General features: G+C 38.2%; 1 protein-coding gene across 1 annotated transcript; it reads left to right on the forward strand.

The window, feature by feature from the left end:
* The first annotated feature begins 13,655 nt into the window (after positions 1 to 13,655).
* PTGS2 (prostaglandin-endoperoxide synthase 2) lies at positions 13,656 to 19,054 on the forward strand. Its single transcript, XM_054587529.1, has 10 exons — positions 13,656 to 13,778; positions 14,616 to 14,732; positions 14,851 to 14,994; positions 15,507 to 15,650; positions 16,075 to 16,256; positions 16,916 to 16,999; positions 17,121 to 17,367; positions 17,664 to 17,950; positions 18,344 to 18,491; positions 18,645 to 19,054. Exons 1-10 carry the CDS (start codon positions 13,727 to 13,729, stop codon positions 19,052 to 19,054), a joined length of 1,815 nt encoding a protein of 604 aa, XP_054443504.1. The 5' UTR covers positions 13,656 to 13,726.
* The last annotated feature ends 683 nt before the right edge of the window (positions 19,055 to 19,737 follow it).

The following is a 19,737-nucleotide window of genomic DNA, read 5'->3' on the forward strand; positions in this document are numbered from 1 at the left end:
AATAACACAAACAAAACATAAAAATTCCAACTGACTAAAAATCTACAAATAAGGGAAAAACTCTCAAAATCAAAATTGTAAAACACCTAGAAAAAAACAATAATGTAAATATCACATTAAAAAAAACTCTTGGAAAACAGACAAAGAAAAAAACAACTTAATCTAAACATGCAATGCAATGAAAAAAACTATTAATAGCAAAAAAAAAATGAGGAAAGCAGAAAGAAATCAACATGATAAAGTCAGGAATAATAAGCAGATAAGAGTGTGTGTGTCAGGGGAAACAAAGTAAACATGTAAACTTGTGATCTACTTTTATAAATAAACAAAAACTAATAACCAACCAACCATTATCCAGCAGAGCTAATCAAAGGAAAAAATCTCCAAGAAACAAAAAGGTATGAATAACCACACCTATATTCTAGATCAGCGATTTTCAGTTGGTGTGCCATAAGAATTTTTAAAACATGCAGTACCTGATCATTTAGTCAAGGGCACTGACCTCTTTTCCCTTAAACTGTCAAAAAATAACAACAGCCAATACCACAGTAGCCGTCTGGTGTAAATAAATCAAAATTATACCTATATATTTTTGTCAAGTTGGCAAAAATATAACACATTTTTTTTGGTGTGATGCAGAATTTTAGTAAGTAGTTTATGTGTGCCAAGAGATGAAAAAGCTTGAAAATCTCTCTTCTAGATATTGCAATATTAAACATTAAATATTTGCTTTATTCTATCCAAAAATCTTTGAATATCTGGATTTTAAAAATCTGTTGTTTTCAGAAACTACAAATACCATATTTGAAATTTTAAAAAATGGTAAATTCAGACCGATTTTAACAGGAAAAAAAATGAGCAAGTGATCAAAGACCTACTTCCTAAAATGGTACAGATAAATTACATCAATTATGCAAATCCTTTCGATAATGTTTTACTAGTCCCAGGCCCTAAAGAGAGAAAACAAGCTTCTGACTTCTGCTGGCCTAGGGCCTCTGGTTTTGTCTGCCAGCCGCGCCCTATCTGTGGTGACTGAGGAACTCTCTCCATTCACAAGGCCAAGACCTCCTTGTGGCAACAGGAACCGTCAGTCTCACTTTCCCAGCCTCCTCTGCAACTAGATAGAGGCACAAAACTTAGCTTCCACGGGTCAGATGCACCCAGTGTGGGCTGTGAGTCAGCCAGCGACTTGAGGAGCAGAGCCCATGCCAAACAAAATCTGAAAACAAGCAGTAGAACTGCAGCCATTTCTCATGTCCAGGGACAACAAGGGCATCCAATTCAGTGGCGCCTTTGGGGGCCCTGCGTTCCTTGAATGGGCCATTAAGGCACAGTGTCTGGCACTCAGCTTGGCAGAGAGCTGTCCTCTCCGTACCATCCTGAAGAGTCACCCATTGCTCCTGCCTATGCAGACTCCGAGTCTAGTTCTCGATATTCCAAGAGATTCTCTGAGTCTCCCAACATCAATCCATTTTTTACTGCTGTTAAAGAGTAAGTTTCCATATCTTCCAATTGAGAATCCAGACTGATAAACAAAAGCTTATGTTTACTGGTAACAAAAGCTGGCAGAGATATCTTTTAAAAATATAGATCCATCTCACATATGTTATCAATGTTAATGTAGAATTCATTTAATAGCAGCAGCTCATAAAAAGAATAATTCACCATGATTCAGAGGGGTTTTCCCAAAGAACGTCCTTCACTACTAGGAAATTTACTGCTATATTAATATAATTAAAGATCAAAGGAAATAAGCTATTTAGTCATCATTATAGATGCAAAAAAGACATGTGATAAAATTAATCATCCATTACTGATTCAAAATAATCTTCATAAAACTGAAAGAATAGTTTCTTTAATGTAATAAAATACATTTTTTCAAACTCAAATTGTATGACATCTAATTATTACCATACTTTTTGAAGAACTGGACAAAGTAATTAGAAAAAAGAAGAAGAGGCACAAAAATTGAAGATCAAAAGAGAAAATGTCACTTATTTTACATGATATGATTGTATATCTGTAAACTCAAGGAATTGACTGATATTCAACTGTAAATAAAAAATAATTCAGCTGGCCAAATACAAATTAATATGCAAATATCAACAGCAACAGTTTTTCTACAATCAACTTTCCTTACAACCACTTAGGAAAATGAAGTAAAGAAAAAATTTGATTTACAATAGCAACAGCAACAAAAATATATAGGAATAAACTTAAATGTATAAGAATTATGTGATGAAAACTATAGCCAGAGACATTAAATAAAGTTGAATAAAGAGCAATGCATACTTTTTTTTTTTTGGCAGGGGAGAATACGGTTCAGTGTTGTTCAGTTATAAGGTTATCTTATAAGCGCAAGTCAATTTCAATAAGAATGCAAATTTGTTTTTTTAAAGAATAAGACAAACCTATCATAAAATTTATATGGAAAAATAGAGGTAAGGATAACAGGAAAATAAAGAAGTAATGAAGTACTAGTTGTATCAGGTATTTAAATCTGTTGTATAATTACATTAGCAAGTAAAAAGAATAATACAATAGAAGCATTCAGAAAAAGACCCAAAGAGGAATTCACATATAATAAGGGAGCATTTCATGCCAGTGGAGGATGGTAGACTGCAAAATAGGAAGAGTGTGGCTCTCTGCTTTCGCGATTGTTTGGCTACCTGACAAAAGAAAAACCAGCCATATTCCTACCTAATTCATTAGAGCATGATAAATTCCAAATATATCAAATATTTAATGTAAATAAAATGAAAAAGTGAGTTTTATAGGAAACCATGAGAAGATTTTAGTGGGGAGACCATTCTTCATATTCGAACCACAGAAACCATAAAAGAGTTTGGCACATATGAGCGCATTAAAATAAAACATTTCTAAATAATGACAACTCTGTATATATAAACATGAACACGTATGCTCCGTGCATTTTATACTTTTATACGTGTGTGTGTGTGTGTGTGTGTGTGTACACATGCACAGATGCTGATGACATGTGTCAGGTAAAAACCCACCGGGAGCGTGTCCAGCAGGCGCTTACCCTGAGGAAGCCTAAGCCTCTCTGAGGCCAAACCCCTGGGAGAGGGGAAAGGAAGGTGATGGAGCTCGCTCTCTCATTTTCTCCCCATAGCTCCCTCTGAGGAACCTGGACCACCCCTCTGCCCACGAGGTAGTCGGTGCTCCCGGGCAGGGAAAGCCCATCCCCACACCTTGGCCTCCAGGTCCCTGCTGAGCACAGACAGGCAGTGTCTTAGCTCGGGTTCCTCAGGAAAGAGCCCCTGAGGTGCCAGCGTTCACAAAGGAAGGTTGCTGGCTACCGAAGAATGCTCCAGAACAGTATCCTCAGAGTGGGAAAGGAAGCAGTATTGGGCAGAGGGGAGTCACTGAACTTAAGGAAACGTAGCAAAGGCGTTAGCCACCAACCTTCCCAGCGCTGGAAAAGTGAGATCCTCTCTTCTGAAGGGGGATCCGCGCGGGCTCCACAGTGTCTTCCACTCGGATGAAGTACCTAGGGAAAGTCTTGGCTCTGGGCAAAGGGACAAATGAAGAAAATTCTTTGCCAAATATATAACTTTTGCCATTTGAGTCTATTGAATGGTCTCAGATTTACATTTTATTCACTACTGTCTCCCCATACATACATACATACAAGTGTATAGATACACACATAGAGCAATACCTTAGGTTTAACAGATGACCAGTTAGATGTTGAATGAATGAATGAATGAACATGACTTAATTAAATTTTTGTTTCCTTGAAATATAAAGAATTCTCTCAACCAAGTGGCTAATGTCTTAACAACGTGTTTAATGTATATGCCTTTTGGCTTCCTGATTGTATAGCTAGGAATTTTTTCTATAGTTATATACACATAGATAAGCAAAATATATGTGGTAGAATATTACCTGCAGTGTTATTTATAACCTTAAAAAACTGGAAACAATATAAAGCCTATAAATGTATAGGTGATTAGAAACTAATCACAGATAAATATGGAGTACCATGAAACTATTGAAAAGGAGGTGGTAGAATGTGCTGGTAGGGAACTATCTCCAAGGCATATTTTGTACTGTTAAAAGCATAGTGTAAACAGTGGCTACAGTGTTCTCATGTTTGATAAAAATTAAAAGTATACAAAGATTTAAAAAATCAAGTAAAAATACATAAAAACTAAGAGGGGATCACCTCCAAAATCTCCGTTGGTTTATCAAAGATATTTGTCATATTTTTACCCTCATCTGTGAAAAGGGTTCCTGACTTAAACCCTTCCCAAATGTTGTCGTTGTAGTTCCATCATATCTACTTAAAGTCTGTCTTTGTAATAATCAATGCTGGTTCTAGGCACTCTAAATTGGGAAGTTTTCTAGTTTCAAATTAAAATTAATAAATAAATGTTTCACTTCCCATTATATATAAGCTAGATAGTTTTCCTTGATTTACATACATTTTCAAATACGGTTATTTTCTAACTTGGTTATTTACTTCTACTAGAGTCATCATAGAAAGTTTTAAAGCTGAAGTGAACTTTAGAAAATATTTTCAATATAAGGAAACTTGAGCTCATAAAGATGAAAAGTATTAACAAAGATTTAGCACTAGCTAGTGCCAGAAGCTGCCAGAATGCCACATAAATGCGTATGACGGCAGCCAGGTGTCCTCTCTGGTACAAAACAGCCTGTCAGTTAGATTCACATGCAGTGATTTATTTATTTTTTATGTGGCTTTGCTCTTAAGATGACTTACTGTAAAAATAATTAAGTTGAAGCCTCAGTACCTCCACTGGCTCCTTCTGAGGCACCGGGAGAAGCCCCAACCTTGGGCAGCCTGGTTGTTGTCTACTCAAAAAATATTTACGATTGGTCCCCGCATGAGAAAACTTGATATTCTCTGCCTCACCATGCATTACAAAAGAAACTTGATATTTTCCCTAAGTTATATAACCACTTTATTTTTGGTAATTAGTGATAATTGTTAATGCCTATGATGCAAATACAAAAGAATACAAAAGGACAAAAACTATGTACAATCTGTCATTTGCCAAATGGTCCCAAGAATACAAAAGAATGAAAGATATTCACAATTTGTCCTTTGCCAAACGTCTGTGGAATAGTCGTTACATGCCAAAGATTAACTACTACCCCCAATGGTATGTTTACTCATAAAATCAGTCCTTCATTGTCTGAATGATCCTTGATTCAAAACCAAGTTCTGAATTTTGACTCAGATATGAACTCTGTATCTCCTATTCACAGAAAACACCTAGTAAGTATTTTGTGAAAACATATACAACAATCAAAAAGAACAGACATCACATGGGATGAAGGAATATAAAATAGATATGAGATTTACCTCAATGTATTAAGATCACCTGAAGCTAAATTTTGGAAACAAACAATAAATGGCCTAGTAAATATTATATGCACCCATTAAGTCACTTTGCAATTTTTTGTTTGGTTTTTCTAAATCAATTTTTTACATTAAAAAATTAGTAAGGAAGTTGGGGGTCAGGCTCTTCTTTAAATAGATTTTTTCCCATTTGCTTCTAAAAAAATCACATGAATCACTTTCAAATAAAAACAGCTGATTTACAGAGTAAGGTTTTACTTAAATGCCAAATGAAGACTATAATGTTTAAATGGTGAATCAAGTGAAACCGCAGAAAGGAGATACGCTCTGGACTGTTGAATTCCATATCAGCCCTATGATCATCTCTGCGGGAAATAAATATTTTTCCAACAACCAGAAGCCCAATGGTTGTTTTGAGAGTAGTTCAAAGTATAAAATTAAAAAGATAAAAATGGAAGAGTAGAAAAGCAAAGGATGCAAAGTCTCAATGGCATGACACAATAATGACCAGGTTGTGTCTGAAATAACGGATTTCAGGAAGCCTAAAAATACTGGATTTAGATGTCTTCTGATAATTCAAAGGAGCCCATATATTTTATTCCTCATCATTACCAACTGATGTGTAGGAGAGACTGGGGAATAACAAGTATAAGGCTTGTCCAAGGTTGTAAGGTCAGTCTTTCAAATTAAATGTTTCTTTCATTAAACTATGTTGGAAATAGCAGTGGGGTTCTTGATATAAAAAAGATTTAAATACTTTAGAGCACACCAAATTAGGGTATGTAGATAAAGAGCACATGAGAAGAAGAGGGAAGAAAGAAATACAAATATACTGAGAAGTACCTTGCAGCTATGAAGAGAAGTAGGCATTCTTAGTGTGTAACAGAGAACAGTCTACTATCCTATACTGTTTTGGTGACATTTCATTTCTACATAAATTTCTATTAAAATACTTACTCCTTATAATAAAGTAACAAGCATTCATTTAGAAAATACAGAAATATAGATAAACAAAAAGCTGAAAGTAAAAATTACCATTAGTCCTACTACTAAGATAGCCACTCTTAAGAAAAGAAAGAAAGAAAGAAAGAAAGAAAGAAAGAAAGAAAGAAAGAAAGAAAGAAAGAAAGAAAGGAAGGAAGGAAGGAAGGAAGGAAGGAAGGAAGGAAGGAAGGAAGGAAGGAAGGAAGGAAGAAAGAAAGAAAGAAAGAAAGAAAGAAAGAAAGAAAGAAAGAAAGAAAGAGCCTTCTAACTCCCAGATACCACTGTCTCCCAGACCTCACCTCCCAAGCTCTCCTTGACTCCTTTCCTGCCAGGTGTTCTGGCATTCCCCTACTCCAGGAACATTTCAACAGTGACCATTTCACTGTATTGCAGTTATGTATGTAAAGATATAGAAGGTATAACAGTTCCTGGTATGTAACGATAACTCAAAACATAAACACTATTAATAGTACTTTTCTATTTTACTATTGTGAATTTTTTAAGAAACATGGTCTTGGTTTTATTTGCCTTTTTTTTTTTTTTTTTTTTTTTGCTTCTTAGTGTAAACTAATTTTCTCTTCAGATTATTAAACAATTCTTTCCCTGTTTACCTATTGGTACATTTGACTTTTTTCATTTGCAAATGTACTATATTTAATAATAGTATAATTATTTACTAAATATATTTTCCTAGTGTGATTTTTCCTTTTAACTTTGGTTATCATGAGCACTTTAAAAATACATGAATATTTAAAATGATTTTATCTCATCAATATTTTTAACATACTTTCTGTCCTGATCATCACATATTCTTAGTTATTCATTTAATATTTTTAGCCCAAATCATGAATTAGGTATATATACAAGTTACCATATTAGGTGTCAGAGACACACTGGTGAATTGAAGAGACAAGGATCATACTCTCATGATAAGTATGTTTGAGGCAACTAAATAAATAAATTTTAAAAATTAGATTGTAGAAAAGACAATGAAAGAAACGGGAATATATATATGGAGAGAGTAACTAGGGGTTACACTATTTGAGTTGATAGCTGAGAATTAAAAAAAAAAAACAGCCCCGCAGAGGAACACCATTCCAGGTAAAGGTCAAAGCAAGTACAGAAACCTTCAGGCAGCAAAACGTGAGGCAAGATTCAGGCACGTGGAGCACCACGTGACTGGATCACAGGGAGGAAAAATGAGTTGCCTGAGAAAGAGTGGGAGAGGTAGGTAGGGCCTTGCAGGCCATGGTAAAGCGTTTCGATTTTGTTTCAAGAGCAATGAGAAGCTATTAGACTTGACAGATGGAATATGATGGCTAACATCACTTGGAAGAGTCTATCTTTAAAAACTAGGAATATTAAAACTGACAGAAGTTTAGCCTGAGCTCTTTAGATGTAGCTGTTGGAACTCATTTAACTAGAAATCCACGGGTAGGGAAAATGCTAAGAGAAATCAGCCAGGGCTTCATCTCAATGATGCATCGAGGACCCAGGTTCCTTTTCACACCCTATCGGTACATCGTTGATATGGTGGCTTGAACCAGGTGGCCACAGCAGCTCCAGACATCACAGCCAGAGGACTCTGGTGGTGGCCGACATCACCACAGCACTGAAAAATGTAGATGCCTTCCATTTGGAAATCCCAGTCTTAGGAAATGATTGCAAGATGAAGTGAAGCTCACTTAATATTTAAAGTTATTTCACAGAAGATAGATTCACCCATTTTTTTCACTAAATAGAAATTGATCTCTAGGGGTACAGTGTTAGGCACTTTGAATATAACAGGGGAAAAGACCAACAAAAACCCTTATCTTCATGGAATTTATATGTTTAGTGGGGAGACAGATAGTAAACAAAATATGCAAGTAAAATACGAAGCACGTGAGATGCTCATAAATGCTAACAATGAATAATCCTGTGTGGATTGTGAGCCTGTTAACTCCTATGGAGAATATTAAAGAAAAATTAGTTTTTGTTGAGGATAGGTTTGGCTTTCAGTATGGGCTGATGAAAAGACCCAAGGGACGGCTGGAAGGGCAGCTACGAGACTGAGGTTAGATGACAGGGTAGACACCTAGCTTTGGAGACAAGAACGCCAGAAGCTCTTGTGGACCTAAACAGAAGAGATGCAAACCTCTAAGTCAAGAGAGTAGTTTCAAAAAAAGTGAGGGAAAAAAGGCTTACATTGAGTGCTGTTTCCTCATATGAGAAGAACGAGAGAAGGAATAAGTTCTCCGGATGTTTGCAAGGGGATCATTAGTTAAGAAATGAGCATCTGACATTATTTGGCCTGCAGCATTCAACCTTAAAGATTTTTTTTTTTTTAACCAATGATGATGATTACTAGGCAAGCAAATATGCATTGCCTTCAGCATAACAGCCTGTGGCTCCCGTGGTTGCACGTTGTTTTCTGACATCACTAAGAATAAAGTGAAACATCTGTGAGGGGTTAGCATTAACATGTGAACAAGTGGAAAAGAAAACAGCTAAAATCAAACATCCTTCTTTAGAAGCCCAGGTTCTTTTTTCAATTAATAAACTTTTATTTTTTGAGAGAAGTTTAAGGTCACAGCAAAATGGAACAGAAAGTACAGAGCATTCCCATATACCTCCTAACCAACCTCCCAGTCTCCCCTGCCATCAACGTCTTCACCACAGAGGCACGTTTGTTACAACTGATAACCTTATATGGACACATTGTTATCATCTGAAGTCCACACTTTATTATTAGTTTGAACAAACTGTTAAGTGTCAGATCAATTAAGAATAAGAAAAATAAGTCTTTTTTTTTTTTTACTTTCACTTATTCCTTCTCTAATGCTCTTCCTTTATATATGTAGATCTGAGTTTCTGACATATCATTTCCCTTCTCTCGAACAACGTCTTTTAACCTTTCTTGCAAGAAAGATCTACTGGCCACAAATTCCCTCAATTTTTGTCCGTCTGACAAATTTTTTCTCCTTCACTTTTCAAGGATAATTTCCCAGGGCACAAAATTCTGGATTGGTGATATTTTCCGTTTGTTTTAACATTTTAAGTATTTTATTCTTTTCTCATCTTGCTTGCATGGTTGCTGAGACGCAGCAGGATATAATTCTTACCTTTGTTCCTCTATAGTAAGATATTTTTTCCTCTAGCTTCTTTCAATGTTTTCTCTTTATATTTTATCAGAGGAACTCGGGCACACAGGCCCTTGGTGATATGCGGTGAGGTGGCAGTGGGGCGGGGAAGTGTCCCACACTGCTGCAGTTAGGACTGCGTCTTTTAGTGAGCCTGTGCCCCTCAATGGTGAATGTCACCAGTGCCTCTCAGTCCCCGACTCCCACGCCTCCTGTGGGACAGGTGGCGAGGTATTTGGGTGCTTCCCTGCTCACATGTGGAGGTTTTCAAAGGCACTGAAATTGGGTATTTCCCTTCCCCCAAGATAACTAAACTCCGGTAAAATCCCAATAGTTCGGCTCTGGTCCAAGTTTCTCTTGAGTGCGGGTCTTATTAAACAGAACAGAATGCTCTGGCATATTTCAAAATGTTTCCTTCCCCCTGTCCATCATCCAAAGGCGTTATTGTTTCTCCTGCTCTTGACTGGGACAACCTGATCGACCTTCGGAAAGTAAAAGTCCTGAAAGGACTTCCCCCACCGCATGGCCCGGAGTTCTTACCTCCCAGCCCGCGCGCAGCCCGCAGTCGGTCCCTTGCAGGGGGTGGCGGAGTCGTGCTCCTCTGGATGCCTCTCTCTCCGCTTCTGCGGGCAGTGTCTCATCCCGTCACCTCACTTCCCTGAAGGACCTAAGAGGAGTGTCGAGTGTTCAGTTTATTACGATTATTATTTGTTGTTGGGGTGAGGGGGCAACTTGCAAGCTCTTTGGGTGCCGGGTCAGAAGCGGAAAGTCCTGGCCCCGATGTGGAATTGGTTAGTGTGTCCTCACCACGTCCGTCCGCCACCCGGTTCCTCTGCTCACGCTCCCCTGCACCTGCGTCTCCCCTCCGGACTCCCAGCTCCCCCACGAGGACTGTGTTCAATCGACCTTGGCTCATCTGAGTAGCTACAGTACGCGACCATGGAAAATGAAGGGGAAAAAGTCTATGTATCAGGGGGTTCAGTTATTTGAGAAAGATGATCAATGTTTTGTAAAATTTAAAAATGAATACTATTTGGTGTTTCTCCCTTGCCTGATGTGACAAGAATATTTTGTTAATAAAAAAAAAAATTTATGCTTTTGTTTACAGCCTTAAAATTCCTGTCTAGTGTAGTCAGGGCTGGATACATACCCAGTATTTCCTACAGGACTAAAGAAGTCTTTTGTAAGTAGCATTTTTGCCCTTCAAGGAACAGACTTACTCTGTGGCATAACCTTTGTAAAATACCTTTTAAGAATAACGCTGATGGAAGATAGCAAAGCTCTTTCACTAGCCAGTATGCCGTGAATGAAAACAGTTCTTGGCAACCTCCACTGCCTCTGCGGGAGTCACTAGACCCACCAGACTAGAAGGGGAGGAGATGGAAAGAGCCTGCGTGCCTGAGGTGAGGGAGGTAAGCATCCGTCCACGTCCGAGTGGTGCAACCCTGCTCCGAGCCGTAAGATATGGCGCTCCTCAAAATGGGAGCTCGTTTGGAATTTGGGGTATTAAGAGACTTTACGGTTCATTTTCTTTTAACTCATATGAGTGGCTTGTCGCTTCCATTAATAAATATTTTATTCCTTTTCAGTATATTCATCTAAGTTAAACCTAAACTGAATACTGTACATGGAGACTTTTAAGAACATGATGACATCAGACATAAAAAAAAATCTACCTAGCAATCTTCACAGCGTCATAGAGAAAAAGAGGTTGATAAAAATTCAAGTGGCAGAAGGGGGCAGTAAAATGCAACAGAATACTTGGAGACTTTTTTCTTCAAATAGACAATTTCCCAACAAATTTCAGAGACTAACATACAAAGTACAACAAATACATCTATTTATCCAAAGTATACACAGAAACACTAAATACATACAAAAGTGAGAGCTATAATTTTTATATAATCAAACCTTGTTTTCTATGGTATGATATATCATGGCACAATAACCATATTCTCCAAATAAAACAGGTTTAGCCATTTTGATGTGGTTTGGAAGGTTTAACATTCTCCCATGGCCAGCATCCCCAAATGTACTACTCATTCAGACTTGTCAAAATTTTCAAAATAAATCTCATCATAACAATTCTTCGTCATGTCCATTCTTGGACTTCCTTTCTAAACTGTGTCCATCCTTACAGCGTCATTTTTCCTTGAACTCTTTCCTCCCTGCATAGGTACCTAGAGCTCCCTCCACCCTCCCAGGCTATAGGAGTTACAGATTAAACCAAGTAGTTTCACCAAATAGATGTTTCTATTGAATTTCCACTCTGAGACAGATTTCAATTTCTTTAAGTTCCAAGGAGTCTAAATGTGAATATTCTCTATGCTTTGCTTTGTCTTGACCTTAGAATTCAGTCTTGCAAAGAACAGACCACACTTCTGGACATAGTAGGTATACAATTAAGATCTGATGAGGAAGACAGCAACGATGCAACTTCAAAATGAATTAGGACCACAATGTAACATTTTAACACACTATCAGAGTCAGAGTGTGGATTCTTACATGGTATCTAACCAAACTTGAATTGCTAGCCCTAAAAATCAATCGAAAATTTGAGTAGATACAACCTACTCACTTAAAATGAAAGAGCAAATTGGAATTGAAAGGGATTGTTTTAAAACTGTGCTGTTAGTTGAAATTTCATGTAAGACATAGTACAAGAAATGGGAGTGTCACAAGTGGAATGGTTAGATATGACTAGAGGAGGAAGGAGAATGGCTTCATGGATGAAATGCAATTGTAATCATTTGTGTCTCGTTGTGGAATGTATACATTAAACAGATGTTAAAAGACATAATTCCAAGTGAGTCTCTTTTTTTCCTTAAGACTTCTACAAATTGTGGCATCTGATGTAGTTTTATTTTAGATTTTATGCCATTCTTTTCCATTAATGCTAAGAATATGTAGCTTCATTGAACTTTTTATTTTCCACTTTGCTGCTGCTATTTTTTTTTTGTTTTGTATTTCACCTTCACACACCTCTCCCCACCACTACCAAAAGATAGATACTAAACAAAAACAACGGATGAGAAAATTCAAAATTGTTAGAAAGCCACCCTTCCTTTACATCCATTCCATCCAATTCCTCATCAAACTATGTTCCAAAAGAAGTACAGAAAATTAACCCTAAATGCCATGTTGTACTTTGACCCATTGCTGCGTCTCATCTTGGAAAAATGGGCAGAGAAGAAGAAGAAAAAAAAACCCTTTAAAAATCTTCCTCTTATTTGTAGCTCCTGTGAAAGGCTGGTGACCAAAAAAGGTGGAAACCACGCGGCAAAGAAATAAATGAATTAAAGCAGACGTTTTGCACATTCAGCATTCCCGCAGACCCGGGCCCTCCGAGAAGAGATGTTAAGGCGAGGGCGACTCAGGCTCCAACTGACCATTGACAGGGTTACTGCTCGGGAGTAATTTACCTCCTTCCTCTTCAGGAAGCAAGGAGGGGCGGGTGCTCTGGAGAGCAGTGTTTCTTAGGGTAAACACAGCAGAGCTCAAAAGAGAAGTTGCAGATGTGTGCACTCACTGTAGCTATTGTATTTCATTTAGCAAAATAAAAATTTAACATTGGTATGTATGTGCTGCATATACAAACCTGACATGTTCGAAATACACGACACGTGAAAAATATGCAGGCCTCCCCGCCCCACGCCTCTTGGCTTTGCCTTTCCCATCTGCTAAGATCGCGACAGCCAAAGCGGCCCGAAGGGAATTCCCTACGTGCGCTCTGGAGCCTCTAGGCACTCACTCCTTCCAAAAACAAACCGGTGTCCCGCCACTTAAAATCTCGAGTAAAAAATTTTAAAAATCTGTGCGCACACCCGAGCTCTCAGGGCACGAGAACTGGTAAGGGGTGGAGGAAAGGGGAGGAGATCGGAGCGGAGTTGGGGGGTGGGGTGGGGGTGGCTAGCAATCCGCTTTACCCCCACCTTGGGGGAGCCGTGAGTAGTTTCCCCGGTTTCCGATTTTTGTCATTTGTGAGTTAAGTCATTTTGCCCCAAACCTGGCTTACGCAATTAAGTGAGGGCCGGGGGGCGGGGGGGGAGGGGAGTGGCGGGCGAATGAGAAGAGGCCGACAGAACTAGTCAGAGTGACGTGGGCCAGTTTTCAAGGCTTAAAAGGAGGTTCTCTCCGTTAGCTCCCAGCTGTCAAAGGACTTGAGCGAGCGTCCGCAAGACGCCCAGGAATTCCGCCCGGCGCCTCCTCCAGTCTCATCCACTGCCCGAGCCCCCGCGCCGCACCACCTCCGCCCGCCGCCGCCGCCGAGATGCTCGCCCGCGTCCTGCTGCTCTGCGCCGCCCTGGCGCTCTGCGCGGCAGGTGGGTACCCGCGCTGCGCGCTGCGCGCGCCCCGAGACGCCTCTGCTCTCATCTCCTCTGCTCTCATCTCCTGGAGACCTCGTCACTCTGAATACTTTCGCAGTAGGGAGGCTGTAGACTTTGTAAAGAACGTGGGCCGCTTGAGTCCAAAAGAAGTGGGTGGCTATCCCGGCTTTGCCACTAGCTCTGATCATCACGGGCCAGTTACTTAACCGGTCTTGGGTTTCTTTCCTTATCCGCTAAATAGGAGTAGTGATACTAACTTTCAGGTTGTTATTTTGATAAGACTAGATATGGTCAATCTACGTGAAATGTTTGTGTGTGGTACCCATTGTTATTGAGTGGGAGTAATTGTTTTATTTAAATACCCTACTTAGTGCTTTGCTGCCTCAGGAAAGCCCAGGTTGTTTTTTGGGGTGTTTTTTTGTTTTTGTTTTTTTTTAAGATAATCAAAGTATTTTAAAAGTAAACTCTCTTTATTTTGCAGTTTTCCCTAAATTTTGATTAAAGTACTAGATCTATGCATTTTAATTTTGAGAGTGTTACTTATTTGAGTTTCTTAATGCTAATTTGAACACCTTGCTAAGAAAAAACTTAGCAACATGATTTTCCTGTTGAATAGTCTGTTATCCTTATTTAGAATAGGAAGTTGGTATTGCAGTTCTAAAACCATTCTGTGCGGCAGGTTTTTAAAAAGTGTTTTCCCTTGACTGCCTGGGTATTTGTAGAATTTACTATTGTGAAGATAGCCCATAGTAAGCAAAAACAATTAAATGTTTAAGTCAAGATTAAGATGCTGAAGAACAATTTATTTACTTGTCCTTACTTTTGTTGTAGCAAATCCTTGCTGTTCGAACCCATGCCAAAACCAAGGTGTGTGTATGAGTGTTGGATTTGACCAGTATGAGTGTGACTGTACCCGAACAGGATTCTACGGTGAAAACTGCTCAACACGTAAGTTTGCCCTTGGGTGCCCTCATTTGGAAAGGGGAATGCCCACAGTTCTCATGGCACAGATTTGCATCTTGTAATGCACCCCATTAATTTCACCCTCCTTGTTTTCTCATTGCAGCTGAATTTCTGACGAGAATAAAATTATTCCTGAAACCTGCTCCAAATACAGTGCACTACATACTTACTCACTTCAAGGGAGTCTGGAACATTGTCAATAATATTCCGTTCCTGAGAAATGCAATCATGAAATATGTGTTGACATGTAAGTACATTCTCTTTCTAAGGTTTTAAGTTTCCTTGAAGAAAAATGGCTTTTAATAATACTCTGCATTTCTAAACCAAATCCAAAAACTGTATTTCCAACCTTGTCAAAATGACTTTAAATATTTTAAATATACCTTTTCAGTGTACCTTCTATCTTAATGGCCAAAGATACTGACATTATGGTCCCATTTGGTTAATAAAGTTCTATCTCACAGTCAGAATTCTGCTTACAATCCTGCTTACCTTTTCTAAGCTTCTTGGATGGTTATTTGAAAAATCAAAATGGCTAGACCATCTGTTCTTATGTAAAGTATCTAAACTTTATTAAAGACGTATTTTAATGAATCATTCTTCTTAGACTTTAAAGTATAACCGATTTAAAATAGAGTATCTTTGTTGGAATTGAATTCAATCTCTGGTGCCACTTTGCACATTTTACAATAAAAATGAACATCGATTTGCCTTGCATATGGAACTAATTAAACATTTTTTTTTCTTAAAAAATTTCAGCCAGATCACATTTGATCGATAGCCCACCAACTTACAACGCGCACTATGGCTACAAAAGCTGGGAAGCCTTTTCTAACCTCTCCTATTATACCAGAGTTCTTCCTCCTGTGGCTGATGACTGCCCAACCCCCATGGGTGTGAAAGGTGAGTAACAGGAGGCAGTGAGAGATATACTGCAATGGGGGTTGGCTTACTTCTTAGAAAATTTGACCCAATATTATCATTTTTTTTTGTTAATAAAAGTATAGTTTTTTCCCTTTCTTATGGATAGCTATGGAGATTTTTTGAAAGCATGAGTTTATTTAAATTATTTCATGAAAGTGAATGGACATTTTGGTTCAATGTCCTAATGTTTCCAAATCCTTTCATTAAAACTGCATTCATTCTAGTTAAACAATAGATAAAATTATTCAGTAAGAAGTTCCACCATGTCTTAGATGTGTTATTTATACTCTAATCCTGGTCACAGTTGTATTTCTTCTGTAAGTGAGAAATGGTCTGGCAAATGGACAGTATTATCTGCTGCCTTGAATATATAGGTGGATTCTTAGCTTTCTTATTCTTTCAGGGAAAAAAGAGCTTCCTGACTCAGACATGATTGTGGATAAATTTATAATAAGACAGAAGTTTATTCCGGATCCCCAGGGCACAAATTTGATGTTTGCATTCTTCGCCCAGCACTTCACCCATCAGTTCTTCAAGACAGATCATAAGCGCGGACCAGCCTTCACTAAAGGACTGGGCCACGGGGTAAGACAGAACTAAATCAGAGTTACAGCAAATCGTAGTGAGGTGCTAACATTCAAGACCATGTATTTATTTGCCACACCAAATAATTCACCCTCTTTTCAATACATGTCCTATCTATAAAAACTTTAATGGAATTTCCATTTTGATTCACTGGTTCAGTAAAAATACACACACACACATATCATTTGTAACTTGGCTCGTATGTTTTTAGTTCATAATATTAGCACTGCAAAAAGTTGTGTATTTGAAACATTTGTACCCTGATTATGCTGCTTTAAATATTACAAGGTGAGGTTTTTGCAGCATTATTATCTTTTGGATTTCAATGCCATAGCTGCAGTTTATTGATAGGAATTTTATATCAATAATAAATGGTCTGATATCTTTTAAAGGAAATAACCATAAAATAATAGCAAAGTGTATGATATACTTATCAGCTACATAGGAGATACTAATGCCTTTAAACACAAAAGACATATATGTCTGTAGCTTCAATAAACATCTTTTTAATATTTTGTGGTTATGAAAAAAGCATATTAAAAAGTTTTAATTGAAGCAAGAAAAATCATCAAATGATTGAATGATAAATTATATCATAGGCATTTACATAAGAACAACTTCAGCAGCAACAAACTTGAAATTTTTCTGTATTCTTCTAGGTGGACCTAAATCACATTTATGGTGAAACTTTGGAGAGACAGCATAAGCTGCGCCTTTTCAAGGACGGAAAAATGAAGTATCAGGTTTGTCCTATTTGCATATTAAGAATCAGTTATGACATTTTACCTATATTTTTAAATCTCTGATTAAAATTTATTAATTAACTCTTTAACTTAAGGTTTATTTTTTATTGTTATTTTTTAGATAATTGATGGCGAGGTGTACCCTCCCACGGTCAAAGACACTCAGGCCGAGATGCTCTACCCGCCTCACGTCCCCGAGCACCTGCGGTTTGCTGTGGGGCAGGAGCTATTTGGCCTGGTGCCTGGTCTGATGATGTACGCCACGATCTGGCTGCGAGAACACAACAGAGTGTGTGACGTGCTTAAACAGGAGCATCCGGAATGGGACGATGAGCGGTTGTTCCAGACAAGCAGGCTAATACTGATAGGTAAGGAAGACGAGGAAATAATCTATAGAAAACCTTTTTCCCCGGAAAAGACTAGTTCATTACCTTTGCTGCATTTGAAGTCATTCTGGGGGAGTGTCGTGAATGCAAAAATCTCATGCTCCCTATTAACTCAGCCCATGAGCATGATCCTTATGTGTAACCATCTTTCGCCTTCATGGCCAAAAGGAAAGAGGAGAAGTGAGGGAATGGCCCGTCAATAGAATTTTATTTTGGTTGCTTGAAAGTTAGTGATCAGGAGGAATTAATGTTCTCATTTTTTTATTTTGTGCAAACAGGAGAAACTATTAAGATTGTGATTGAAGACTACGTACAGCATCTGAGTGGCTATCACTTCAAACTGAAGTTTGACCCTGAGCTGCTTTTCAACCAGCAGTTCCAGTACCAAAACCGCATCTCGGCTGAGTTTAACACGCTCTACCACTGGCATCCCCTCCTGCCCGACAGCTTTCAAATTGATGACCAGGATTACAACTACCAACAGTTTCTCTACAACAACTCTTTATTAATGGAGCACGGGATTACCCAGTTTGTTGAATCATTCAGCAAGCAAATTGCTGGCAGGGTAAGCATTATTATTGAAAAACAAAGTAAAAAAAAGAGGACTGGTCATAACTAGAATTTCTGCCATAGGAATGACTTTTCTTAAACTTACTAGTGATTGTTTTGCTAGTAAAATTCTCTTCTTGAAATGAGAAGCTTAACTTTTTTTTGAAAAGTCAAAGCTTTTAGTCTACAGGTATCAAATGGCAATATGTAATCATATCCTATATATAGATATTTTCAAAAGCTTTCTATAATCTTATAGATTACAGAAATAAATATTTCAAATTTAAAGAGTTTAGGTCTCAGCTGGGAGCTTCAGTCTTACCTACTTTGTGCCCAAGGAATGCTTTTAAAATAGAAATCGTAAATATGCCTAAAAATTTTGTTTTATAATGTAATTCATTTTCTGCAGGTTGCCGGAGGTCGGAATCTTCCAGCTGCAGTCCGATACGTAGCAAAGGCCTCCATCGACCACAGCAGACAGATGAAATACCAGCCTCTTAATGAGTACCGCAAACGCTTTCGGATGAAGCCCTATGAATCTTTTGAAGAACTTACAGGTAAGGCCCAGTTTCTGGACTTCCTAAAAGATTTAAAGGGCCAAACGGGAACAACAGGGTGGTTGGAAGCAGATTGAGCACAAGGGCAAAACTATTTTTTGCATTTTGTAACGTTTTACATTGGTTGCATCTGTGTCTTTGTCTCCTTCACAGGAGAGAAGGAAATGGCTGCGGAGCTGGAAGCGCTCTATGGAGACATTGATGCCATGGAGCTGTATCCCGCTCTTCTGGTGGAGCAGCCCCGTCCGGACGCCATCTTTGGTGAGACCATGGTAGAACTTGGAGCGCCTTTCTCCTTGAAAGGGCTGATGGGCAATCCTATATGTTCCCCTCACTACTGGAAGCCTAGCACCTTTGGTGGAGAAGTAGGTTTTAAAATCATCCACACTGCCTCAATTCAGTCTCTCATATGCAATAACGTGAAAGGCTGCCCCTCCACTTCGTTCCACGTTCAAGACCCGCAGCCCACCAAAACGGTCACCATGAACGCCAGCCCCTCCCACTCCAGACTGGATGATATCAATCCTACTGTACTACTAAAAGGACGTTCAACTGAACTGTAGAAGCCTATTATCATATTTATTTATTTATATGAATGATTTCTTTTATTTAATATTTATATTAAACTCTGTATGTGACTTAACAGCTTCTGTTAAGGAAAAAGGGGTTATATTTGTGAAGATTTTTGTGTCACTGATTTAAAGATGTCTTTTCTCTAAGTTAAAGGGAAAAACAGTTGTCGTTTGACATCTTTTTTACTTGAATTTCAGTTTAGATTGTTTTAGTAAGAATCAGAGCAGACATTTTAACTTTTAAATGCTGTTACAAGACGGCAAAATGCTGCAAGTTCCTTTCTACACTTTTGATACCTACAGTGTATCTTCCACAATACATTGGAAGCAACTACCTGCACACTGTTCCTTTGATTTTCTTCTAGCCATTTTGCTAAGAGAAACTCTTCTGATCAGTTGACTTCTTCTATTTTGATTTCCTGGTTTTTAGATCTGAGTTTGTCTTCTTTGGACCCTGTCTGTATTTTCTTATGAATGTTTGCAAATTTTCAGGAAAATCTCAGCTCAGGACTACTATTTAGCTCCTCATATGAGGAATAAAAGAAAACAAAAGCTCTCAAAAAAGGCCTTGACAAAAAGAAATGCTTGTGTTTGAAGCAAAAGGCAGAAAACTTTATTTATATTTAATTTTAACTGTGTAACTGAAGAAGACTACCAAGAGGTTTAGAAGAAAA

The sequence above is a fragment of the Pteronotus mesoamericanus genome, unplaced genomic scaffold (assembly GCF_021234165.1).
Source record: "Pteronotus mesoamericanus isolate MK-2021 breed Mesoamerican mustached bat unplaced genomic scaffold, CSHL_Meso_final scaffold_1186, whole genome shotgun sequence".
NCBI classification, from domain to species: Eukaryota; Metazoa; Chordata; class Mammalia; order Chiroptera; family Mormoopidae; genus Pteronotus; species Pteronotus mesoamericanus.